The sequence below is a fragment of the Malus domestica genome, chromosome 16 (assembly GCF_042453785.1).
Source record: "Malus domestica chromosome 16, GDT2T_hap1".
Lineage (NCBI taxonomy): Eukaryota > Viridiplantae > Streptophyta > Magnoliopsida > Rosales > Rosaceae > Malus > Malus domestica.
The window spans coordinates 30,689,016-30,716,796 of NC_091676.1; the positions used below are offsets into that span (position 1 = coordinate 30,689,016).

At 40.7% G+C, this 27,781-nt stretch overlaps 1 protein-coding gene across 5 annotated transcripts; it reads left to right on the top strand.

The window, feature by feature from the left end:
* Positions 1 to 7,475: 7,475 nt before the first annotated feature.
* On the top strand, positions 7,476 to 27,072 carry LOC103435477 (uncharacterized). 5 transcript variants are annotated; one of them, XR_011576867.1, is made up of 15 exons: positions 7,497 to 7,771; positions 7,866 to 7,905; positions 8,090 to 8,284; positions 8,371 to 8,507; positions 8,606 to 8,755; positions 9,242 to 9,343; positions 10,359 to 10,523; positions 10,661 to 10,771; positions 11,177 to 11,274; positions 11,533 to 11,656; positions 11,795 to 11,884; positions 18,105 to 18,149; positions 18,264 to 18,498; positions 18,598 to 18,702; positions 26,607 to 26,791. XR_011576867.1 is itself a non-coding variant. In XM_029095772.2 (15 exons), exons 1-15 carry the CDS (start codon positions 7,727 to 7,729, stop codon positions 26,634 to 26,636), a joined length of 1,554 nt encoding a protein of 517 aa, XP_028951605.1. In that variant the 5' UTR covers positions 7,497 to 7,726; the 3' UTR covers positions 26,637 to 27,072. The 5 variants fall into 5 exon arrangements, 4 of the variants coding, with proteins under 4 accessions (XP_008372098.2, XP_028951605.1, XP_070671043.1 ...); XM_029095772.2 differs by having other exon boundaries at positions 18,382 to 18,498; positions 26,607 to 27,072; XM_008373876.4 differs by having other exon boundaries at positions 7,476 to 7,771; positions 18,382 to 18,702; positions 26,607 to 27,072.
* The last annotated feature ends 709 nt before the right edge of the window (positions 27,073 to 27,781 follow it).

Here is a 27,781-nt window from a genome sequence, read left to right on the forward strand (position 1 = left end):
GCTACCAGAGTTGTGTGCATAATAATCTTCATTGTAAAATGGTGCGTCTAAATCAAGTCGTTGTCTAACCAAAGGTGGCCTGCTATTATGTGTTTGAGGGCTGAGCCTATTGAAAACTTTCTAGCATTAGCCTGCATTTAGCACCTTTTCAAATGTTGCCACAGCTGCAAACGCTAGTTGAGGTGCTTCAACCCATAGTGGTTATTCTTTTGGCTTAGTTATGATGACGTTTGATTTACACTGGCTACATAAAACCAACCGCCTGTCAATTTCCTCTGTGCTGGAGTCTGACATTGACTCGGCATAAGCTAGGTTTAAAAAGTATCTGGATGGCTCGTTCAATGATAAATCGACTTTCAATCGAGGCTGAGAATTTTGCTTAGGAACGTACTGCGTTGGGATGAACTCGGTTTTTCCCTTTCTCTTGTCCTTGGGTAGGTAAGCATCTACCATGCTCACCATCACCGTAAGGAAAGGATCGACGTCAATGATCATTTGAGATTTCTCATGAAACGTGAGTTTGCCATTATCGATCCAGCTTTGGATGGCGCCGCGAAATACGACACAATTGTTTGTCGTATGCTTGTTTGAGTTGTGGTATTTGCAATACTTCTTTCCCTTCAAATATTCGGCCTTGGGGATATTATGCCCTGGCTGAAGCTTAACGATTTTCGTGAGTAACAATTGGTCGAAGATGGCATCAGCCTTTGCGATGTCAAAAGTATTAACCTTTGACGTTTTGACAGCGACCTCCGCAAAAGCCGAGTGTGTTTTTACATCTTTGGAGTTGGCGTGAGCCAACGCTTTGCATATGTATGGTTTGTCAATGACTATCTCGGCCGTATCTATACTAGCATATTAGGATTCCTTGCCTTCTGCCGATGCATAACTTACCGTTGGGTTCTTGTAAATCATCCCTTAGGTTAGGGACTGTTGATCTTCTTTTCTCGGAGCAAGTAATCATATTGCTCGACATGTTAAGCCAATTCATACATATCTCGGAAGTTTGCCCCCGAGAATTTCTTTTTGTACTCCATATCCAAACCATTTAGGTCAAGCCTAACAAACTCAACTTCAGGGAGGGGTACTTGGCACCAGTTTCTTGCCGACTTAATCTCGTAAGATAGTTCATTGGTGACTCATTGGATGATTAAACCATCCTGGCCAAAGAAGAAACTGACATTTCCATCCTTAGCCGATAGAATTGCTCATGAAATTTCTCGACTAATTCATCCTAGCTTTGGATGGAGTTGGGTGGAAAGTTGATGTACCATGCGAATGCTGAGCCGGTCAACGAGAAATTAAACAGTTGTAGTTTATGAAAGTCATTGTTGACATCTCCATATTGAGCGGTGAATCGAGCCACGTGTTCTAATAAGGATAAGGATGATTCTCTAGCGAAAAGGCTAAAGTCTGGAATCTTGAATCCCTTAGGAGACTCGAACCTTTCTACAAATGCTAGATATGGGTGAATGAATTTTGGGAACTTCGGCCCATTTTTTAAGGCCAAATCAATCATTCTCTAGACTTTGACCATGTCAACATAAACCGCTTCTACTCTTTGGTCAATTATGTGTGATCCGTTGCTTGATCCACTACTTTTCTTTAAGTCAATCATTTTGAGCCGAGCAAATCATGTCTCAACGTGTACCATTGGCAGGGGATTATTCTTTAGAAGAAGCTGCCTGGCTCGATCGACGGGTCCAACGTCATGGACTTTATTAACAAGAACCTCGAGCAATTTGTTGTGCATGGCGCTATTATCACGCATCGCTTCAAGTATGATTTTTACCTCTCGGCTGAACATTTGCTTAAACTACCAGAATTTCTTTTCAATCGTCATAAGAGAAAATATCTAGATGGTGGATCGGAGGCTTCATCATCGTCCTCATCACAATCCTCCACTAGCCCTTCAACAAAAATGCCTTTTGTCATTTTGGTGGGGATTTCTGCATCACGAGTCTGACCACCGACATTAATTTCCTTTTCTCTGCGTGTTGTACCTATGACTTCAGGTGTTATGGGAGCAGGAGGATTTTGTGCCTGTGACAAGCCATCATGTCTTGGGCTTTGGATTGTAGGTGGAAGATTAGTCATTGACTTACCCATGACTGTTTTCTTTTTACTGACCATGTTTCAATGGTTATGAACTTCGTAGTTTTAGCATTGGGTCCTAATGGGCATGCCAAAATGTTGACCCTAAAAACTACAAAGCCTACATGGTGCACAAGCCGAGTAACTAATAAGCTAACTATGTCATTCGATTGTGTGCGGGGCATGCCAACTAGTCAGCCGAGCTCGGTCGGGGAGTAAAATATGTTGATGTGTATTAAGCACGCTGCTGACTTCTTAATTTTACGATTATGGCCGAGGAAAGAACACATCTCGGCCTTCGAGTTCTAGAGCCTGAAGACAAGGCTACTAGTTCTGCGAAGTTCACAAATCGTCGGCGCTAGGCTCAGTCTCTGTAATTATATTCGTGAGAGTATAAGTACACTGAACCGGTATCAGACTATACGAACACAAATACTCGAAAAAGATAAATGTGGTTCGGCCGTCGGAGTGCCGAACTCTAAAATGTACCTATGAATATCCAATCATAAAGCAAAACTCGACGTTCAATGTGCCGAGCCTAGTAACCTGTAACACCTCACTTCGTCGAGAAAGCTGATAAGATAACCTCTCCCAACAATGACTAGAAAATCCTTGTCGACCGAGACTTAGATAAATAACCAATCGACCTCGAAGCAGTGTTATCTATCCAAACTAAAGGTGCTCCTCGGTCTGCTGATTCCATGGCTCCAGTGCTGTCTATCCAAACTGAAGATGTCGCTGGTTGCCTTCATAGTGCTGTTTATCTAAACTGAAGATGTGTTGGTGGGAAGAAAAGGGAAAATGATAAAATCTCAAAGGTTGTTGAGAAGCTTTGCGTATGGCAATTTGTGTATTGATTTGAAAGGGTTTTGAATGATACACTCCCTTCTCTATTTATAGCAGCAAACCCCTCTCATGGCCAAAATAGAGATGTACTCGGATTAGAACTCTTCATCTCAATCTGATCAGTTTTCGGCCAATCCTAACTCCAATAGGACTTTAAACCAAGCTCTTTAACGAACCAAATTCATTCCCTAATTCTAAGCATCTTCAACTTTAAGACTCCTTGTTGTACTAGGGTTCAGATACCTTTCCTTTATCTAAACCAATCATTCTCACAACAGGATTCGGTTGACCTTGACTGGACAACCCATGATGAAATTCTAGATTAATGTTACTGGATCGAGAATGACTTTCAGCTCGGCCCAAAATATTATTTTGAGCCCAAACAGTAATACATTTCAATATTTTTAATTGGCAAATCCCGCGCCCAATCGAGATTCTTTAGGGTCTTTTTTTTCAACCTAATGTGTAAAGAGTAATTCGCCAACGCATGTAAATTTCATCTTTATTAAAAAGATGATACAAATAATAGTACAAATAAATGATAAGAGTAACATTTTTGATGTGTTAATGGGTTCCTCCCTGTTAGTAAAATTAGTGTAGAATATCATTTATAGTAAAACAAAAGAGTACATTTTTACTCACCGTCACTACCCTCAAGGGACAGTACTACTCAACACCCTACTTATTATCTTTAAATAGTTTAAATTTTAAAATTTGTGTCTTTGTTTTTTTAGTACATCGATATTTTTACACTAGGGGAAGGGGGAGTTCGGCTAAGCCATACAATAGGTAGCCTAATTTGGTATAAAATTCGCCATCCAGAGATTCGAACATAAGACATCTCACTTCTAAGCTAAGAGGAATACTACCAAACCGTAGTACTGAGACCATCTCCAACCCTTTAGGTTAAGAAAATTTAGGTTTTAACTCAAAAACATTTTATTTGCTCTAACCCTTATAAGTTAAAATTTTCGCCCCAAATTATTAAAGAATAAATTTAGACTAATTTGTTTTGCTTAAAAGTAACTTTTTTTAAAAGACAAAATTATGTAGATTATCTGACACACCCCGACCCGGAAAGTCCACTTGGACTCCAAATCGGGTTGTGCTAGCCGACACCAAGAGGGTGACGAAGCCATAAAGTATAGTGATGTGGGAGAGAAAAAAAATGTGAATAAATTTAAATCTAAAAGTGCCTAAATACGAGAGTGCGTTGTGAGCGGAAATCAATCCATTTCACACGTGATGTCAGAGCATAAGTGAAGTACAATAGTATGGATTGAGAATCATACCATCGAACGTAATGTCCATTACCAAGATTTGCCACGAATCCTCTTCGATAAGAAATCTCAGCTAAAAAAAAACCTGGAGGGTGGAAACAAAGCAAGGTTGAGTGGCTCTGGAAATAAAATTTTAATAAAAACCTTCTAAATCGTTATAACCCATCGATGTAACACCTGTATAGTTTCCAAAAAAATCATACCACGTATCAATGTAAAATCAAAAGTATATCAATAGTAAATCCATAAATATACCACAACACAACATCTCATGAGCAATATAAATAAACATATGCTCAATAAATCAATGCTAGCACATAAGTCGGAGTCACCTATAGTGACCTGTATGACTCATCCATATCTCATCAATCAATGTTAGCACATGAGTCGGAGTCACCTATAATGACCTGTACGACTCATCCATATCTCATCAATCAATGCTAGCACATAAGTCGGAGTCACCTATAGTGATTTGTACGACTCATCCATATCTTATCAATCAATGCTAGCACAACATGTACAACTCATCCATATCTCATCAATCAATGTTAGCACATAAGTCGGAGTCACCTATAGTAACCTGTATGACTCATCCATATCTCATCAATCAATGCTAGCACATGAGTCGGAGTCACCTACAGTGACCTGTACGACTCATAGGCAACTTGTACGACAATGTCGAAGTTGCCTATATAGCTCATCTACCAATTTCTGCACACGAGTCAGAACCACTTAATGTGGTCTGTACGACAGGCTGGCACCTACCTTGGATCTAGAGTGAGTGTGTGGTGCGGGAGGTGAACGATTACGTGAAGGCTAGGCCTTATCCTCGGGCGGAGCACAAACACCGAGGTGCAGGATAATGAGCATTAAATGCATAAAAACATAACCATACACTATAAAATCACTATCATCAACATGTACTCACCTAAAGCTTACCTGGGCATCCGCAGCATCCTTTGGCATAACCACTTTAACGTCCCAACATTCTTAATCAGAACTAAACCAATGATAGACCAAAATAAAATCATGGTTAACTCTACACTGTTAACCATCATAACTTCTTTCCTTAAAGAAATCCAGTACCATGTTAAATTTGGATTGTTTTATGGATGCATCTAACTGTCTTGTTAGACTGCCTACGTACCCTCAAACGGGATCAAGCCATTCGTAGTTCAACTTAGTACTTCAAAGCATTCACAGTAATTATATGCTGATAATATGCATATAGATATACCATAAAGCAATCTAAAACTCAACCATACCATAGTATTTTAACATGGCATGAAATGCATAGAACAATTTAAAAGCATTTGTGGAATTATCAGTCATATCTATATATGATAAAAGGAAAAGACCCACTCACCTGAGGTCCACGCTATGACTCCCTAGCATGAAAATCGAGACATCACAAACCATCGTCGCCTATAACAATTATCAAATCACATCTCAAAGTTCTTATCGATAAAACACGTAACTTACATAAAACATATCCCCAAGGACGTTCTAGAATGATTTGGGACACAATGACCAAAAGTCAATCGTCGGCCAAAGATCGACGGTAGAGTCCACAACCTTACGTAACTCGATCCAGAAGATCCGCATGTCAGATTTCTGATCCGTAAGTTTCTAATATCCTCAAATATTATGTACTATAATGTATTAAAATTTAATGATGATCCCACGGTCGGATCGTCGGTTGCTGTAATAATCAAGTGGCGGACCTTAATGGAACTAAGTTCAAACGATGGAATTTCGTCAATCTGACTTCACAAGTGGAACCAAGGTATTCAAATTTATCCTAGGAAGGTCAAGGGACCCCTCGGCCTATACGCTGCCGAAGGTGGCGGTTGGCCGCCTCGACTTGTTGGAAAATTCAACTATTTCTAAAAATTACCAAAATTCACAAAAATGAAGATCTCAAATAGAGGAACAACTTTCATCCCTGCCACGAAGTCCAAAAGTGGACGGAAGATAGTCAATTTTGCCCATAAAGCCAGCGGGTGCCTAAAGCTTCTCGGCGTCAATTCGTCGTCTACGGTGGTCCAACAGGGTCAAGGTTGGTTGGGATTTTCTCCTAGGATGATGGGTTACAAAGCCCAACTGGTGGCATCGGCCATTGCTTTGCCTATTTGCCGGAAATTTGAAAATGGTGGCCTGAGCACCGAGAGAACCGTTGACTTTCGTGGTCTCAAACCACCTCATACAGTGGTTAATCAAGGTGGTTCTTGGTTGGGTTTTGTAGAGGGGAATGAAAGCTTCAAGATGGTGGTGGTGGCGTCGAAAGACTCCATCGGAGTTGGCTAGAATCGGCCTTGGAAAATAGGAGGTTGAACTGAATTGGTGTGCACGAGTTGAAAGGGAAGGGGATGAGGTTCTTCTCTCTCCTTCTTGATTGGCTGATCCCTCTCTCTAATTTCTGATTGGTTCTCCTTCAAACATATTTAATTGGTCACTTAAACAAAATAGCTGATTAGTCCCCTTATTCTTGCTTAAAATCTGATTGGTTTCTTTCCCACAAGGTGGGAGTTCAATTTATTTATAGCTAAACTTTAAATAACTAATTTCAAACTTTCATAACTATATCGTTATAATCCGGACTCGCAAATGGCTTTCGCCTATGCGTTCGTGACAATGATTACTACGAAAATACTCCAAAAGAATGACTCATACATCTCTCTAAACAATGGCCAACGAAAGTCAAAATCCTTGCCTCTATGACATTTTCGTCAATTCATGCTTTTAAAATTTATAAAACATAAAATTTGGAACGGGTTGTCACACTATCCTAATTTAATTTTATGAACATTTTAATCTAAAAATATTTAGATTCCGACAAATATTGAAAAATTACTGACCGACACCATAAAACTCATGAAACACTATGAAAAAATATGAAACACCTAAAGAATTTTTTTTAATTATTTTAGTTGTTTGATTTAAATTTTGACCATTAGATACTTTTTTTTACCGTTGAATTTCATTAAATTAGATCTTAACGGTTGGATGCAATGAATTTATAAATATAAAACTTAAAAAAAAATATACATATATGGTGGGTCAGCCCTACTAACTCAAGAAGAATCCCGGGCTAAATTTGGCCTATAAATGAGTTTTGAGTTTTAACTCACATTTGCCCTAAAGATTGAAGCAAATTAGGGTAAATTTAGAAACTAAAATTTGACTTTTAATCTAAGGATTGGAGTAGGTACGAGTGGCTTGTGTCTATTAATATTTCAAGAACAAAATCAAATTTGTAAAAAATAAAAAGTAACACAGAAAAGGGTGGTAACGTTTGTACCAGAAAGTCAATGTTAAAATGGCGGCTACTGACTGGCAATCCTCGTTTTTCGCATGCCTGTTGTAATTTCATCTCCTTCATTACAATCTCAGCATCCTCCTCGCCCTTCAATTCGATTCCGTTTTACCCTACAAATTACAGTTCAAAGAGAAAACCCTAACCTCCGAATGCTGCTGCAGAGCTAAAACCCCTCTCTTCCCTTCCCATGGCCTGCCTTCGTAGGCTGCTTCCTCTCTGCTCTTCCATCAACGTATATATATATATATATATCTCTCTCTCTCTCTGTGCACATATTTTCGTACTGATAACTTCCAATCTTATTTGTTGTTTATGTTTTGTTGCAGAGGACGAGCTTCCCATCTTCTGGTTCTGGAGCTCTGCAAGGTTCTCTCTCGTCCTCTCTGATATATATATATATTATATTTATACATGCAACAATGCTTATCTGATATTTTTACAGAATATCAATTGCATTGAAGTGCCTCAAAATTAAAATGTTTGTTGGAAATGTATATTGATCTTTACGGCTGTTGAAATTAATTTTTTGTTTCAATTCACTTGAATATAGGTTTTCGAAGCTATGGAGCAATTGCTTCCGAGAAAACTCTGTTGAAATTTGGAGATGGAGAGACTCGACCTGAAGCTGATACTTCAGTTCTTAATGATGAGATAGCACAGATTCGACGTGAATTTGATGCTGCGAAGCAGAGTTTCCTCAAGATTCCAGCCGCACTTAAAGCAATGCCTAAAATGAATCCGAAAGGTTTGACGGTGCACTCTTGTTACTCGGTTGAAGCTTCATTACTCATGTCAATTGTAATATTGATTAATGTCATGTGTTGAAATTAGGGATATATGTAAATAAAAACCTGAGATTGGACAATATTCAAGTTTATGGATTTGACTATGATTACACGCTGGTACATTATTCTGCCAATTTACAGAGCTTGATATATGATCTGGCAAAGGAGCATATGGTAAATGAGGTTAGTTTACTCCCATTGAGCAATGTCGATATAATATCATGGGGCTATGGTTTACACGTAAACTCTGTAATTAGATATGATTGTTTGTGATTTGTCAGTTTCGGTACCCTGAGGTTTGCATGGCATTTAAGTATGATTCGACTTTTCCCATTAGAGGATTGTATTATGATAAGCTAAAAGGGTGCCTATTGAAGCTGGATTTTTTTGGGTCAATTGAGCCAGATGGATGCTACTATGGTCGTCGTAAGGTACTTAAGAACTAAATATATGAACTTATATGTTCTGATTATGGTCTATTGCTTTCTAGAACTGAAAGTTTTTTTATGGAGGTATTTTCTTCATACTTGTGCCTGCCCTAGGTTATGAGCTACATTTTCGTTGGCTCCCACATATGGAAAAGGAAAAAGAACTCAGATATGAGAATTTTAATGATATTAACAGACAACAGTGGCTTTCACAATAAATCTGAATGAGTATCCAATGCTTAAGGCAAAGTACTTTTCTTCTGTCCAAATAGTACAATCTACTTCGTTGTCATGTTATATGAATCATGAATGATTGGACACTGGTTATGTTTATGTATATAGTACAAATTAGAGTTTAGGCTTTTGTCCTTGTGAAAATTTGGCAAAATTATTATTTCATTGCTCCATGAACTTATATAGACTAATAGATTTCGATACTCATAATCTGTTTTTAGATTTTTTTATTCTCTTTTTGGAAATGAAATTCAGCTTAGCAGGAGGGAAATTGAAGAAATATATGGCACACGACGTATTGGTCGTGATCAGGCCCGGGGACTTGTTGGGTTGATGGATTTCTTTTGCTTTAGCGAGGTTAGTTATGCAATTTTTTTAATAAGATTCATGCATGTATGGGCTGATATTAACATTCGTCCACTGAAACATTTTTACAAATAGACATCTCCTATATGCATCTTCTGAAAGAAAAAAAATTTGGGGATTTGGCAAGTTTTGTGGGTAAACTGTATTAATATTAGTAATTTCTTTGGCCCATATAGGCAGACATTTGGTAAGACAGGTGAAAGGAGTTGAGTTAGGACAGGGAACTTATCACTTTATTCTTCTTTTCGGTTTGAACACAGATTTTAGAAGTACAAATTTAGTGGACAAGCTGTCAGTCCCCATAAGGCGTGCAGAATCCTGAACCAAACCTGCCGATAAAACTGAAATATATTCATAACAGTTGAGTTAATCACAAAGAAAAATTAAGATACCACCATATTTCAATCTGCATGATAGAAAGAATGACATATCCCGAAATGCTTACAGAATTGAAGCCCACAATGATGGCCTATTGCATTCTGTCCTACATACCTCCAGTTCCTACCTCCCCATAATCTTGAAAATTTGTTCATTCCTTTCCATCTATAACACCCAGGCAATGGCGTCACACAACACTTCCAAAATAGTTTTCTCTTTTACCCCTCCAAATGCAAAATACTTTTTCCACATGCATGTTATGCTCAATTCAGATATTTCCAGCAATACATTAGTTTCCAAAGCTGTGAAGAAATAAGTGGTCTATACTCTCATCTTCCTTTTTACAGATATTCCTTGTTTTGAAAACCGAGTCACGTTCTCCCAGTCGCTTGGTGTCTAAGGATTCATGCTTACCCACCCTTGGATTTGATATCAAGAGTTGAGACTGAAACACTAATCTATTCTCCACCCTTAATATCAAATCCAAGTTTGAGTGACCATCCATTCTTTGGTCACTAGTGACCAAGAGAAAATTCCTATTTGGAAACTATCATTCTTTTTAGCGGTTATCTGAATAATTTGTTTTCCTTCTAACCCATCGATGTTTGTTTCAATTGTTACTATGCAGGCATGCCTCATTTCAGATATCGTGCAATATTTTGTTGATGCTAAGCTGGAATTTGATGCTTGCTACATCTATCAAGATGTAAATCGTGCAATTCAGCATGTTCATCGCAGTGGCTTGGTTCATAGAGGAATTCTTTCTGACCCCCATAGATATCTAGTAAAAAATGTAAGCCATGCCACATTTTATGAGTATATTGTGGAAAGATGAGGTGTTCAACTCATGCTAATATTTCTGGCTGCATATATGAGGGTAAAACCACTGTAGCATCTCTAAGTTTCTAGTTTGATCTTACTATTTCTTAGGGACAACTGTTACACTTTCTCAAGATGCTCAGGGAGAAGGGAAAGAAACTATTCTTGCTGACTAACTCTCCATATTACTTTGTGGATGGAGGAATGACCTTTATGTTGGAGGTTAGTCAACTAACTCAAAATTCTACCACTACCACTTGTAGCATCTTACCCTGTGATGAGTAATTACTAATTTATGATCTTGTACATATGCAGCCTTTCTATTTATTGAGGCGAATTTTGGAATGAACCGGATATGTGTAGATATTCCCTCTCATCATTGAACTATTATGAGATTGGGGATGTATTTATGTGTATCCAGTTAATTTGAAAATCTGTGTATGATGTTTATGAATAAAAATTAGATTTAGTGGTTGGTTCTGTAAAACGGGTGCTAACTAAGAGAGCTTGTGTGTGTGCATGCATGTGTCATGTGTGTCTGTCTAGGTTAGCTTGATCTTTTGGTTATCTGTAAGTTTGTGAGCTATCGATATTAAGTTTACTGAGTTGATTGTGACATGTTCTTAGGATTCTAAGGAATACAGAGACTCCTGGAGGGAACTTTTTGATGTTGTGATTGCTAAAGCCAATAAGCCAGATTTCTACACATCTGAGCATCCATTCCGGTTTGTATCTTCAACACTTTGTCTATCCCCATTTTATAAAGTTTAGCTTCAAAGACGTGGGATTCCTGTACCGTATGTTGTGCACCATGGAAATGCTAAATCTGTACCAAATACTTTCTTCACCCACTTTTGTTGTGATTTTATTTTCTTTGGTGTCCTTTTTACCGGAGTTTTAATATCTTAGTTACCCTAGAAAGAGCTAAGCTATCATCTTTTGTTGTTTTATCTTGCACCTTGTTTTCTGGAACTTCAATGCAGTTTCTATGACACGGAGAAGGATAATTTAGCTTTCAAGAAGGTGGATGAATTTCTTCCTAATAAAATATATTACCATGGATGCCTTAAATCCTTCCTTCATATTACCAAGTGGAAGGGACCAGAGGTACTTCTATTCATGTATTTTTTTTCAAAGTTATTGCTTATAACTCATGATTTTGCATGTCATTATCTATTAGTATATCATGATAGATAACGTTCCAGTTTATTCTTCAAAAATTTAAACTAACGCCCCCTTTGATAGGTGATGTACTTTGGAGACCACCTATTTAGCGACCTTAGGGGGCCTGCAAAAGCTGGCTGGCGCACTGCTGCTATAATTCATGAGCTAGAAGTATGTCTTTTCGTTCTGTATATTCCAGGATACTTTTCTTATTTAAAAAGGTCCTCTATGGTTTCTTATTCTCTCTGGTGTGCTTAATAGCTGATACAAGGAACAATGCTTTAGAACTAATTTCGTTTACTTGTTACACTAGTGGATTGAAAAGATAACAAGAAAAACTAAGAAAACTTTACAGGTTCAAAAATTTCGAAATAGTGGCTCTAAATTGCTACAGAGTAAATGATAGGTTAGGTGAGATGAATATAAATACTTTTTGAATTTTATTGGCTCATAACTGCTCAGGTTATCACTTATAGCTATATCCATAAATCAGACTTCCTTTTTGTTCCTGTAGAAGGAGAAACTTGATTATTTTCAGTTGAGCAGCTGGCCAACCTTTTCTCTCCACCCCTTCCCTACCCAATAATAAGAAAAATAAACAATGAACAGTTTTTCTATGGAACTTAATACTAGCCTCTATAAAAATCCGCCCTCGATGGAGCTTCAGAAATCGAAGAGGCGCCTGCTCAGAAATCGAAAAGGCGTTTGCTTTCTCAAAAGCTGGGCTGCTCAGAGACCACAAGGGCCGATCTCAGGAATCGAAGAGGCGTTTGCTTTCTCAAAAGCTGGGCTGCTCAAAGACCACGAAGGTCGATCGCAGAAATCGAAGAGGCGCTTACTTTCTCAAAAGCTGGGCTGCTCAGAGACCACGAGGGCCGATCTCAGAAATCGAAGAGGCACCTGCTTTTTCAGCCTTGTCAGCACCTGTCACATGCACACTCAACTTTGCGGAAATTACGGGCATTCTGTCGAAGATTTCTAGTGAAGTAGAAAGCACGTGAATGTTACTGTTTAATCATTCACTTTCCACATGCAACATCAGCTCACGGGTACCACATATAACTTTGCCAAAAATCTCTGACAAAGTTTAGACACGTGAAGCTTGCAGCTCCCATTATATCGCTATGACCAAGAAGGGTAAAAGAATAGCAAAGAAACAGCACTAACAAAGTTTAGACACATAAATTTTGAAGGTCTAGCTACCATATTATTACCCACAAGGGTAAAGGAACAGGACCATTGCTGGATAATTGGAAAGTCCCTGTGGGTCAACCTCTGTGCTCCGTGGCAAGGTAGACTAGCAAACAGGCCTAACCTTTACTCACATTCGAGAAAACACTCCCAACAAGATTGCTTGCTTCAAGATCGAAGAGGCACTGTCCTCCGAATCTCGAGAGCCAGACTCCCAACATGATTACTTTCTCAAAAAGCGACGAGACACCGCTCTGAATCTCGAGAGCCAGACTCCTAACAGGATTGCTTTCTCAAAAATAGAAGGGGCACCGTTCTCCGAATCTCAAGAGACAGATCCCCGACAGGATTGCTTGTTCGAAAACCGAAGAGGCACCGCTTTCTCAACTTCGAGAGCCCTTTAGATAAAGCTTGTCTGTAATCCTCACACCGCTTTCTCAACTTCGAGAGCCAGATCTCCTTGGATAAAGCTTGTCTGTAATCTTTACACGTAACATCATCTTTCCAGATACCACAGACCACTTTTTCAAAGTGCTCTGACAGAGTTAAAACACGTGAAGCTGGCAGCTCCCACTACCGTGCTATGACCAAGCAGGGTAAAAGAATAGTATTACTCCTTGTTAGTGAGACTCCTATATATGTCGACCTCCATCCTCAACGGACAGGCAGACCTGCAAAAATGCTCAACCCTTCCTCATATCTGAGAGGGCACTCCCAACGAAGCCTCTCGAAATACTCAGCTTTCTTTCCTCCCGAGAATACCTCTGCAAACAAGCTACACTAGAGCAAGAATATCTCATATCATCAGGGTTAAAAGCAAGAGTATCCCATATCATGCTTTTTCCCTGTCTTTTCCTTTGGCCTTGTTCTTACCTGCAAGACAAGGAGAAAGAGAGCAATCAGTCAGCACTTGGAATCAAGCTTCCAGTCCGGAACTGACTGCCTGGAACCCCATTGATCTCGAGCACTCATCTTCAACATCTTATGCTTCCCGAGAAGATACCACATCTGCCTGAGGAACAAATAGGGCAAGTGAGAAGGATACAAGGAAGCATGTGGAGACAAGCGCAACAGAACACGTGCCAATACATCCACTACTTTGTCAACAGCAAAAGTATCCCATATCAGCAGGGTCGAACGTACTCTAGATTTGATGGACTTGTTTTGATCCTCAAATTCTTCAGTCGGCCTTATACTCTGGCGGAAACAAAAAAACCCTCCAGCCCAGTTCAAGAATAAGCCTGTGGAAAGTTACTTCTTCAAAAGCAAAAGTATCTCATATCACCTTTTCTCCTTTTCTTCTCTTTATCCTTCATGGTACCTGCAAGATAAGGAGAAGGATAACAATCAGCCGGAACTCGAAATCAAACTTCTGATCTGGGACTGATTGCTTGGAGCTCTGATTGCTTACCTTGTCTGTCACCTCTTTCAGCAGATCCCCTAGCTCGGCGACTTGGGGGACTCCTACTACATGGTTTGTATCGCGCTTGACCAAGCCTGAAACTACAAGTAAGCGTCAAGTGAAATTGATACATTACCTTGTGCATCTCCACCAGTTAAAGATACCACCCCTGGAGGGAGGAAGAGTACTTCCAAAGAAGATGCCACATCTACCTATGAGACAGATAAGGCAAGTGAAGACGATACCACACTTCGGTACTTAAAAGTTTCGTGATTACGAGATCATTCTTCCACAATATTTCCTAATGTCATTTGTACTAAATCATTCACTTGTACTCACTAAAGGAGAGCTTGAACCTATATACTGTGTAAACCCTTCACAATTAATGAGAACTCCTTTACTCCGTGGACGTAGCCAATCTGGGTGAACCACGTACATCTTGTGTTTGCTTCCTGTCTCTATCCATTTACATACTTATCCACACTAATGACCGGAGCAATCTAGCGAAGATCACAAACTTAATATTTAAGATGATATTCTTTGGTGTATGCTTTTTGCAAACGATATAGTGTTGATAGATGATACGCAGGAAGGGGTAAACGCGAAGCTTAACCTTTGGAGAGAAGTGTTGGAATCTAAAGGTCATCGCCTAAGCCGATCAAAGACAGAATATATGGAGTGCAAGTTCAGTGCAAACGGAGGCCAAAATGAGTTAGGGGTGAGGATCGGAGATCAGGAAATACCAAAGAGCGACCGTTTTCGCTACTTAGGATCTATCTTGCAAAAGAACGGAGAATTTGATGGAGATCTCACCCATAGAATACAAGCTGGATGGATGAAGTGGAAGAGTGCATCCGGCGTGTTGTGTGACCGTCGTAGGCCACTGAAGCTCAAGGGAAAATTTTATAGGACGGCAATAAGGCCGGCAATGCTGTATGGCATAGAATGTTGGGCGGTGAAGCATCAACACGTAGGTGTAGTGGAGATGAGGATGTTTCGTTGGATGTGTGGGCACACGAGAAAGGATAAGATTAGGAATGAGGATATCCGAGGTAAAGTAGGAGTAGCCGAAATTGAAGGAAAGAGGAGAGAAAATCGGTTACGGTGATTTGGACATGTGCAAAGAAGGCCTACTGACGCTCCGGTTCGAAGATGTGACCACGGGACAGAGGTTCAAGGCCGAAGGGGTAGAGGAAGACCTAGGAAAACTTTGGAAGAGACCCTAAGAAAAGACTTAGAGTACTTGGATCTAACGGTAGACATGACACAAAACCGAGCGCAATGGCGTTCTAGGATTCATATAGCCGACCCCACTTAGTGGGAAAAGGCTTTGTTGTTATTGTTGTTGTTGTAGAGGGTAATATGTATAAACCCCATCAGAGGGTATAAAAAAAAACAAAAAGGGCAAAGCCCAAAATAAATGGGCTGGCATATTGTGGAGAGCGAATGTCCATAAGCCCAAAATAGCACCAACCAGGTCATCAAAAGTACGCCCAGTACTCCCCAATTATTCGGCAACCCGCCGCTATTACCACCAACCAGGTGACCAAAAGTACGCCCAGTACTCCACAATTATTCGGCAACCCGCCGCTATTACCACCAACCAGGTGACCAAAAGTACGCCCAGTACTCCAAAATTATTCGGCAACCGGCCGCTATTGCCACCAACCAAGTGACGAGATGTACAACCCGTACTCTAATTTGGCAACTAGTCATTCATGCCACCAACCAGGTGATCAAAAGTACGCATAGTATTCCAAATTATACATGAGCATTACTCATGTCATTCATACATAAACATTCATGAGCATCACTCATGACAATCATACATAGACATTCATAACCATTATTCATGTCAACATAGCATCACTCATGTCAACATTCATGAGCATCACTCATGTCAATCAACATAAACATTCATGAGCATCACTCATGACAATCAGCTTCAAAAGCTTCATTTACAGAGCTCTAACTTCAAAGCTTCACTTGCAAAGCTTCACCTACAAAGCTTCAGTGCAGGGTATACAAATACCACCTCCGAACAACCGCCACTTCGGCCCATACATGGATTCAATTTGAAGTCTCCAGCCAACAGACTCTATTGACCGAAGACTTGGGGAACTACATTATGTACCATATATTGGGCCTCAACTGGGCCTCATGAAAAATACTTGGGGATTTAGCCCATTATTTATGTATTAAGGACCGAGCCCTTATTCTATAAAAAGGACTCCCTCACTTTCATTAAAGAGCACCCATTATTTATGTACTGAGGAGCGAGCCCTTATTTTATAAAAGGGCCCCCCTCATCACCATTAGAGAGCATCGCCGCCAGTTGAGCAACCGCCTCACCGCGAGCATCACTCCTAGCCCATCATTTATGTATTGAGGAGCGACCCCTTATTCTATAAAAGGGACTCCTTCATCACCATTAGAGAGCATCGCCGCCTACTGAGCAACCGCCTTGCTGCGAGCATCAACTCTAGCCCATTACTTATGTATTGAGGAGCGAGCCCTTATTCTATAAAAGGGACTCCCTTACCACCATTAGAGAGCATCAACTCTAGCCCATCATTCATGTATTGAGGAGCGAGCCCTTATTCTATCTATAAAAGGGACTCCCTCACCTTCAAACACCGCAAGCCGAGCCAACCAAGGCAACATAAGCCACGAGCCGAGCAGCCTCGCAACGTGTGCTACTTCTAGTTGAGCGTCATTTCAGATTAAGCACTGCCTCATATCGAACATCAGTTCAAGACAGCATCTAGCTACTTCGGCCCACACATGGACTGAATTTCAAGTCTCCAGCTAAAAGACTCTCTTGACTGAAGACTTGGGGGACTACTGTTTATACCATATTTAGGGCCTCGTATTTAGACCTCGTATAAATACTCGGAGGACTTAAATGTAATTATATAATAAAGGAAAGGGCAAATATGTAATTAGGGGAGGAGCCCTTATTCTATAAAAGGGCCTCCTCACCCTCACAAACCCTAAGTCTCTCCTCTCTAGAGCAAAGCTCTCACACTCTCTCCCTCACAAATACTCTCATATAAATATAATCAGTGTGGACGTAACCCAAACCTTGGGGTGAACCACGATACATCTTGTGTTATTTACATTTCTTGCATATTCATGGTCGGATTTATGTTGTTCCAAGACCTCCGGTTTTGTGCATCAACAAGGGTCATTTGGATGGAAAGAAACAAGCTTATTTTTTAGGACTACGAAGTCAGTAGAAGGGAGAATCTTTGGGATAAAGTTCGGTTATGGTCATCTCTGTGGGCATCGGTTACTACATAATTTAGAGATTTGCCTTTTTCAGAAATTTAATAGCCGGCCCCACTTAGTGGGAAAAGACTTTGTTGTTGTTGTTTGTCTGTTTCAGAAATTTGACGTAATTAGAATGCTGCTATTAGTTAGTTTTGTGTTGTTTTCAGAGTTTCCAAGTGTCATGGTGATGTTGCTAATTATCCTGTTTTGTTTGTGCTTTTGCGGACTTCTTGTCCGCTCTTGTATTTTTATTGTTTCTTTGCAATGAAAATTTGTTTCTTCTTCAAAATCAGACCTGATTGTTCATAGACTTCGGTTCAATTAAAAGGGACAATTTTTATACTTATGGGTGTTGTTTCTTAATTACTTGATTCAAACTTTACATCTAATTTAGTCAATGTTTCATGTATCCATGTCAATGGGCAAAAAGGATCATGCGAATTCCTTTGTTTTTGGACATTTCAATTTGAAAGTCTGAACCATTTTGTGGATTGTTTTTCCATTGATATGTTCTGTTTTTTGCAGGATGAAATACTTATTCAAAACAAGGATACTTACCGCTTGGAACAGGTATTTTCTGATGATCTTTCTCATTTTGTTTATTTTTTTTTGTTTTTCGTTGGTGTTGCTATTTTTATTTCTTGATGTTTGTACACCCAACTACTTTGGATTGACAACACGCAGTGCTCACATATGGTGATCAAATGTACATTACCTTATCCTCTAAGCTCATAAGAAGGGTTCCGTCTATTCAAAGTTGTCAGGTAATTTTCATGCTTCTGAAACTTCTTTCTGGGCACAGGCAAAATTTCATATAGTACAAGAATTGCTTGGTAGATTGCACGCTACTGTTGCTTTTACTCAGAAGAGGGAAGCTTACACGTCACTGTTGGAGGAGTTAAATGAATGGAGGCAGGAGGCAAGTCACAAGATGAAAAGAATGTTTAATAGGTCCTTTGGGGCCACATTTCTTACGGATAAAGGTCAGGAATCTGCTTTTGCCTATCACATTCATCAGTATGCAGATGTCTATACCAGTAAGCCAGAGAATTTTTTGCTCTATCCACCTGAAGCATGGCTCCATGTGCCCTTCGATATTAAGATTATGCCACATCATGTGAAGGTATGCCGGACACTAAATTTTCAAATAATACTGGATTAAAAAATGTAAACTGTAGTATCTGTTAAAAAACCACACTCCTCGGTGAGATGCCTCCAGAGATTAACTGAGTAGATAGAGTTTCAGAAAACTTCCCATTCATTTCTGTTGTAGCACAATCAGCCACTATAGTTTTTTCAAATTTTGATATAATAGAAAAGAAAGATGGGTCAGACCCAGAAATTCCATATTATGCTGGATTGATATATATCATAGATGCGATAAAATTTGAATCACTGTACAAGTATTTTTACGGCAAATGCTTGTTCAACTTTCATATTTTATAACCCACCATTTGCTCATGTTACCACTCTATTTGTGGTCTCCTTTTTCAAGTTTCAAACCAAATTTTGTAGAAAATCAATTCTTAGTAATGTGCTTGCCTACTGCTGGGAGCTCATCTGGACTTTGTCGGTGTATATCAAATACGTTCTCACATTAAACACCTAAACTTAATATAACAGCAGGGGGGTGGTGGGAGATTAACGTAATATGGCTAATTTCTCAACATATAAAACACATCTTTTCTTTGTAGATTTTGATATTCTTCTCTTCATTTCAATACAACAACAACAACAACAAAGCCTTTTCCCACTAAGTGGGGTCGGCTATATGAATCCTAGAACGCCATTGCGCTCGGTTTTGTGTCATGTCCTCCGTTAGATCCAAGTACTCTAAGCCTTTTCTTAGAGTCTCTTCCAAAGTTTTCCTAGGTCTTCCTCTACCTCTTCGGCCCTGAACCTCTGTCCCGTAGTCACATCTTCGAACCGGAGCGTCAGTCGGCCTTCTTTGCACATGTCCAAATCACCGGAACCGATTTTCTCTCATCTTTCCTTCAATTTCGGCTACTCCTACTTTACCTCGGATATCCTCATTCTCAATCTTATCCTTTCTCGTGTGCCCACACATCCCACGAAGCATACTCATCTCTGCTACACCCATTTTGTGTACGTGTTGATGTTTCACCGCCCAACATTCTGTGCCATACAACATCGCTGGCCTTATTGCCGTCTTATAAAATTTTCCCTTGAGCTTCAGTGGCCTACGACGGTCACATAACATGCTGGATGCACTCTTACACTTCATCCATCCAGCTCGTATTCTATGGTTGAGATCTCCATCTAATTCTCTGTTCTCTTGTAAGATAGATCCTAGGTAGCGAAAACGGTCGTTTTTTGTGATCTTCGCTAAATTGCTCCGGTCATTAGTGTGGATAAGTATATAAATGGATAGAGATAGGAAAGCAAACACAAGATGTACGTGGTTCACCCAGATTGGCTACGTCCACGGAATAGAAGAGTTCTCATTAATTGTGAAGGGTTTACACAAGTACATAGGTTCAAGCTCTCCTTTAGTGAGTACAAGTGAATGATTTAGTGCAAATGACATTAGAGTACAAATGACATTAGGAAATATTGTGGGAGAATGATCTCGTAATCACGAAACTTCTAAGTATCGGAGTGTGGTATCATCTTGACTTGCCTTATCTGTCTCATAGGTAGATGTGGCAGCTTCTCTGGAAGTACTCTTCCTCCATCCAGGGGTGGTATCTTTAACTGGTGGAGATGCACAAGGTAATGTATCAATTTCACTTGAAGCTTACTTGTAGTTTCAGGCTTGGTCAAGCGCGATACAAACCATGTAGTAGGAGTCCCCCAAGTCGCCGAGCTAGGGGATTTGCTGAAAGAGGTGACAGACAAGGTAAGCAATCAGAGCTCCGGCTGATTGTTCACCTTCTCCCCATCTTGCAGCAGCATGAAGGATAAAGAGAAGAAAAATGAGAAGAGATGATATGGGATACTTTTGCTTTTGAAGAAGTAACTTTCCACAGGCTTATTCTTGAACTGAGCTGGAGGGTTTTCTGGTTTCCTCCAGAGTATAAGGCCGACTGAAGAATTTGAGGGTCAAAACAAGTCCATCAAATCTAGAGTACGTTCGACCCTGCTGATATGGGATACTTTTGCTTTTGACAGAGTAATGGATGGATCGGCACGTGTGCTGTTACGCTTGTCTCCACATGCTTCCTTGTATCCTTCGCACTTGCCCTATCTGTTCCTCAAGCAGATGCGGTATCTTCCCTGGCAACATAAGATGTTGAAGATGAGTACTCGAGAGCAATGCCAGGTAAGTAATCAGGTAAGGGGTTCCAGGCTGTCAGTTCCTGGCTGGGAGCTTGATTTCAAGTGCTGACTGATTGCTCTCTTTCTCCTTGTCTTGCAGGTAAAAACAAGGCCAAAGGAAAAGACAGAGAAAAAGCATGATATGGGATACTCTTGCTTTTAACCCTGATGATATGAGATATTCTTGCTCTAGTATAGCTTGTTTGCAGAGGTATTATCGGGGGGAAAGAAAGCTGAATATTTCGAAAGGCTTCGTTGGGAGTGCCCTCTCAGATATGAGGAAGGGTTGAGCATTTTTGCAGGTCTGCCTGTCCGTTGGGGATGGAGGTCGACATATATAGGAGTCTCCCTAACAACAAGTAGTAATGCTATTCCTTTACCCTGCTTGGTCATAGCACGGTAGTGGGAGCTGCCAGCTTCACATGTTTTAACTCTGTCAGAGCACTTTGAAAAAGTGGTATGTGGTATCTGGCTCTCGAGATTCGGAGAACGATGCTTCTTCGATTTTTGAGAAAGCAATCATGGTGGGGGTCTGGCTCTCGAGATTCGGGGAGCAGTGTCTCTTCGATTTTTGAGAAAGTAATCATGTTGGGAGTCTGGCTCTCGAGATTCGGAAGGCGGTGCCTCTTCGATTTTGGAGTAAGCAATCTTGTTGGGAGTGTTTTCTCGGATGTGAGTAAAGGTTGGGCATGTTTGCTAGTCTACCTTGCCACGAAGCACGGAGGTTGACACACAGGGACTTTCCAATTATCCAGCAGTGGTACTGTTCCTTTACCCTTGTGCGTAATAATATGATAGCTAGACCTTCAAAATTTATGTGTCTAAACTTTGTTAGTGCTGTTTCTTTGCTATTCTTTTACCTTTCTTGGTCAGAGCGATGTAGTGGGAGCTGCAAGCTTCACGTGCTCAACTTTGGCAGAGACTTTGACAAAGTTATCTGTGGTACCCATGAGCTATTGTTGCGTGTGGGAAGTGGGTGATTGAACAGTAAGATTCATGTGCTTTGTACTTCACCAGAAGTCTTCGACAGAATGCCCATAATTTCCGCAAAGCTGAGTGTGCGTGTGACAGGTGCTGACAAGGCTAGAAAAGAAGGTGCCTCTTCGATTTCTGAGATCGGCCCTCGTGGTCTCTGAGCAGCCCAGCTTTTGAGAAAGCGAGCGCCTCTTCAATTGATTCGGAGAACGATGCCTCTTCGATTTTTGAGAAAGCAATCATGCTGGGGTCTGGCTCTCGAGATTCGGGGAGCAGTGTCTCTTCGATTTTTGAGAAAGTAATCATGTTGGGAGTCTGGCTCTCGAGATTCGGAGGGCGGTGCCTCTTCGATTTTGGAGCAAGCAATCTTGTTGGGAGTGTTTTCTCGAATGTGAGTAAAGGTTGGGCATGTTTGCTAGTCTACCTTGCCACGAAGCACAGAGGTTGACACACAGGGACTTCAATTATCCAGCAATGGTACTGTTCCTTTACCCTCTCTTCGATTTTTGAGAAAGTAGTCATGTTGGGAGTCTGGCTCTCGAGATTCGGAGGACGGTGCCTCTTCGATTTTGGAGCAAGCAATCTTATTGGGAATGTTTTCTCGAATGTGAGTAAAGGTTGGGCATGTTTGCTAGTCTACCTTGCCACGAGGCACAGAGGTTGACACACAGGGACTTTCCAATTATCCAACAGTGGTACTGTTCCTTTACCCTTGTGGGTAATAATATGGTAGCTAGACCTTCAAAATTTATGGGTCTAAACTTTGTTAGTGCTGTTTCTTTGCTATTCTTTTACCCTTCTTGGTCAGAGCGATGTAGTGGGAGCTGCAAGCTTCACGTGCTCAACTTTGGCAGAGAACTTTGGCAAAGTTATCTGTGGTACCCATGAGCTATTGCTGCGTGTGGGAAGTGGGTGATTGGACAGTAAGATTCATGTGTTTTCTACTTCCCCAGAAGTCTTCGACAGAATACCCATAATTTCCGCAAAGCTGAGTGTGCGTGTGACAGGTGCTGACAAGGCTGGAAAAGTAGGTGCCTCTTCGATTTCTGAGATCGGCCCTCGTGGTCTCTGACGAGCCCAGCATTTGAGGAAGCGAGCGCCTCTTCGATTTCTGAGATCGACCTTCGTGGTCTTTGAGCAGCCCAACTTTTGAGAAAGCAAACACCTCTTCGATTTATGAGATCAACCCTCGTGGTCTCTAAGCAGCCCAGCTTTTGAGAAAGCAAACGCCTCTTCGATTTCTGAGCAGGCGCCTCTTCGATGTCTGAAGCTCCGTCGAGTGCAGCTTTTTTATAGGGGCTGGCATTAAGTTCCAAAGTACACTTGAATCTCCACCAGTAGAAGCTCCATTCTTGCACTTCTAAGATCTTGATTTGTCCGACCTCTTCTCTCTTCAATACCTTTGAAAATGTCTGGCCCCTCCGACCGTCGTTTTGACTTGAACCTTGTTGAGGAGGCAGCCCCGCCTTCTCCAGACAACATATGGCGCCCATCCTTCGTCTCCTCTACTGGTCCTCTTACCGTTGGGGATTCCGTGATGAAGAATGATATGACCGCTGCGGTGGTGGCCAGGAACCTTCTCACTCCCAAAGATAACAGACTACTTTACAAACGGTCTGATGAGTTAGCTGTTAAGGATTCACTGGCTCTCAGTGTTCAGTGTGCAGGTTCTGTGTCTAATATGGCCCAACGCCTATTTGCTCGAACCCGCCAAGTTGAATCATTGGCGGCCGAAGTGATGAGTCTCAAACAGGAGATTAGAGGGCTCAAGCATGAGAATAAACAGTTGCACCGGCTCGCACATGACTATGCTACAAACATGAAGAGGAAGCTTGACCAGATGAAGGAAACTGATGGTCAGGTTTTACTTGATCATCAGAGATTTGTGGGTTTGTTCCAAAGGCATTTATTGCCTTCGTCTTCTGGGGCTGTACCGCATAATGAAGCTCCAAATGATCAACCTCTGATGCCTCCTCCTTCTAGGGTTTTGTCCAGTACTGAGGCTCCGAATGATCCCTCTCCGATGCCTTCTCTTTCTGGGGCTCTACCGACTGCTGAGACTTCTCCTAAGTAACCTTTGTGAAGGCTCCATCTTGTTTGTTTATTTTGACTCATGTATATGTACATATTTGTAGCTTATCGGGGATATCAATAAATAAGTTTTCCTTCATTTCAACGTATTGTGTTAAATACACCAAAGCCTTCTTCGCTAAGTTCTTTGAATTTTCTTTTGTTGAAGCTTGTATGTTGAAGCTTTCTGAGTGGAGCATGTAGGTTGGGGTAGTGTTCCCTGAATTTTTCGAGTGAGGAAAACTTCTCGGTTGGAGACTTGGAAAATCCAAGTCACTGAGTGGGATCGGCTATATGAATCTTAGAACGCCATTGTGCTCGGTCCTGTGTCATGTCCTTCGTTAAATCCAAGTACTCTAAGTCTTTTCTTAGAGTCTCTTCCAAAGTTTTCCTAGGTCTTCCTCTACCCCTTCGGCCCTGAGCCTCTGTCCCATAGTCGCATCTTCTAATCGAAGCGTCAGTAGGCCTTCTTTGCACATGTCCAAACCACCGTAACCGATTTTCTCTCATCTTTCCTTCAATTTCGGCTACTCCTACTTTACCCCGGATATCCTCATTCCTAATCTTATCCTTTCTCGTGTGCCCACACATCCAACGAAGCATCCTCATCTCCACTACACCCATTTTGTGTACGTGTTGATGCTTCACCGCCCAACATTCTGTGCCATACAACATCGCCGGCCTTATTGCAGTCCTATAAAATTTTCCCTTGAGCTTCAGTGGCATACAGCGGTCACACAACACGCCAGATGCACTCTTCCACTTCATCCATCCAGCTTGTATTCTATGGTTGAGATCTCCATCTAATTCTCCGTTCTTTTGCAAGATAGATCCTAGGTAACGAAAACGGTCGCTCTTTGGTATTTCTTGATCTCCGATCCTCACCCCTAACTCGTTTTGGCCTCCATCTGCACTGAACTTGCACTCCATATATTTTGTCTTTGATCGGCTTAGGCGAAGACCTTTAGATTCCAACACTTCTCTCCAAAGGTTAAGCTTTGCATTTACCCCTTCCTGAGTTTCATCTATCAACACTATATCGTCTGCGAAAAGCATACACCAAGGAATATCATCTTGAATATGTCCTGTTAACTCATCCATTACCAACGCAAAAAGGTAAGGACTTAAGGATGAGCCTTGATGTAATCCTACAGTTATGGGAAAGCTTTCGGTTTGTCCTTCATGAGTTCTTACGGCAGTCTTTGCTCCTTCATACATATCCTTTATAGCTTGGATGTATGCTACTCGTACTCCTTTCTTCTCTAAGATCCTCCAAAGAATGTCTCTTGGGACCCTATCATACGCTTTTTCCAAATCTATAAAGACCATGTGTAAATCCTTTTTCCCATCTCTATATCTTTCCATCAATCTTCGTAAGAGATAGATTGCCTCCATGGTTGAGCGCCCTGGCATGAACCCGAATTGGTTGTCCGAAACCCGTGTCTCTTGCCTCAATCTATGCTCAATGACTCTCCCATAGCTTCATTGTATGACTCATTAACTTAATACCCCTATAGTTCATGCAATTTTGTACGTCGCCCTTATTCTTGTAGATAGGCACCAAAGTGCTCGTTCGCCACTCATTTGGCATCTTCTTCGTTTTCAAAATCCTATTGAAAAGGTCAGTGAGCCATGTTATACCTGTCTCTCCCAAAACTTTCCACACTTCGATTGGTATATCGTCTGGGCCTATTGCTTTTCTATGCTTCATCTTCTTCAAAGCTACAACCACTTCTTCCTTCCGGATTCGACGATAAAAAGAGTAGTTTCCACACTCTTCTGAGTTACTCAACTCCCCTAAAGAAGCACTCCTTTCATGTCCTTCATTGAAAAGATTATGAAAATAACCTCTCCATCTGTCTTTAACCGCGTTCTCTGTAGCAAGAACCTTTCCATCCTCATCCTTGATGCACCTCACTTGGTTTAGGTCCCTTGTCTTCTTTTCCCTTGCTCTAGCTAGTTTATAGATATCCAACTCTCCTTCTTTGGTATCTAGTCGTTTATACATATCGTCGTAAGCCGCTAACTTAGCTTCTCTGACCGCTTTCTTCGCCTCTTGCTTCGCTTTTCTATACCTTTCACCATTTTCATCGGTCCTCTCCTTGTATAAGGCTTTACAACATTCCTTCTTAGCCTTCACCTTTGTTTGTACCTCCTCATTCCACCACCAAGATTCCTTTTGGTGTGGGGCAAAGCCCTTGGACTCTCCTAATACCTCTTTTGCTACTTTTCGGATACAACTAGCCATGGAATCCCACATTTGGCTAGCTTCCCCCTCTCTATCCCACACACATTGGGTGATTACCTTCTCTTTGAAAATGGCTTGTTTTTCTTCTTTTAGATTCCACCATCTAGTCCTTGGGCACTTCCAAGTCTTGTTCTTTTGTCTCCCTCTTTTGATATGTACATCCATCACCAACAAGCGATGTTGATTAACCACGCTCTCTCCTGGTATAACTTTGCAATCCTTACAAGTTATACGATCCCCTTTCCTCATTAGAAGAAAATCTATTTGTGTTTTTGACGACCCACTCTTCATTTCAATAAGATTGGATATTTTGGATATCTTTTGTTGATTCCTTGAGCCAATCCTTTCTTCATATGTAGAGGCTAGATTTCACCATTGAGACTAACTATTAGATTTGAACTCTTGAGATATCTGTGCTCTGTTTTCTGAAAGTTGTGATAATATTCTCCTTTCAGGTTCCATCAAGCTTGTTCAAAAATGAATGAATATGATCCCTTGGCAGCATCAAGGATGGGTTATCATGCAGATTCGTGTTCTTTGTAAGCGTATCAAGCTGCAGGTTCTTTCATTCTTTGAATTGCATACTGAACCCACAAAATTAGTCACTGGAAGACGGGAAAAAAAGAAAAAACCACGGAAATTTTAACTGAATGGAAACTATAGCCTGATTTAACTTGAAGGGCAAATGTTCTCATCAGAGAAATTCTTCATTGGTGAATAACATTAACTGAAGAAATTTGTTTTAACTTTAGATACAAGATTTATAGACCATGTATAGTTGGTTATTATACACGATGAAGATGATTCCTTTCTAACAACAATTTAGGAGGCATTATAATTTGCAGTGTTGTATTTTATTTCATCAAACGCATATTAAGCCTGGTAACTGCATGAGCTACAAGATTATTTAACTTTTGTTAATCAGAAGTGTTCTAGGATTCATATAGCCGACCTCACTTAGATTTGGTGGTGGTGGTGGTGGTGTTGTTAATCAGAAGCGTTATTTTTCATTTTGGGGTTATCCTAATCAGTTATATTTGTCAAATCTGGCCTAGCGGGGAAAGTTTCCACGCAGTTTCTCCTGGCATGAAATTGAAGGGCCCTGATGCTTGACATTCCTTTCATCAGCGGACCACAAGTTTCTGTCCCCACTCCAATTTGGATCCCACATACACTTATATGTGCTCTCTGTCCAAATGATGGGTTGCGTTGCGTGCCCCATATTACAACGCAGCCAATCTTTTGGTGCGTGTTCCCTTTCCAAACATAACAATGTCACTTTGACATTTTGTCTTCTTTTTCTTCATTTTTCAAGTCACAGATTTCGAACTAAACTCAAACAAACGAATGATAAGTTCTATATTTGACTATTATAATGCTGACTCGCTTTGATTTACCCGTAAAAACCAATCACCATCCCGATTTCATGACTTCCTTGATTCCAATTCATCGTATTGCCGCATGATATGATTGTAATGAGTGATTAGCTTAATCACTTAATGTGGGATTAATCAGGACCTAATAGGTGATTAGTTAAGGTTGTTAGGAATTGCTAGCGGGCAGAAAATGTATACTCGAGTTTTATAAGTGCTCTTACAGTTGGTGGGAATGCAACACGCATTTTAGTAAA

What these genes read in the sequence shown, in the direction of transcription:
- LOC103435477 (XM_008373876.4), top strand. Translation starts at nt 7,727, where the DNA reads ATGGCCTGCCTTCGTAGGCTGCTTCCTCTCTGCTCTTCCATCAAC. An exon ending in GCCTAAAATGAATCCGAAAG is followed by an intron (nt 8,285 to 8,370) that starts GTTTGACGGTGC and finishes TGTTGAAATTAG; the next exon opens with GGATATATGTAAATAAAAAC. An exon ending in ATACTTACCGCTTGGAACAG is followed by an intron (nt 18,150 to 18,381) that starts GTATTTTCTGAT and finishes TTCTGGGCACAG; the next exon opens with GCAAAATTTCATATAGTACA.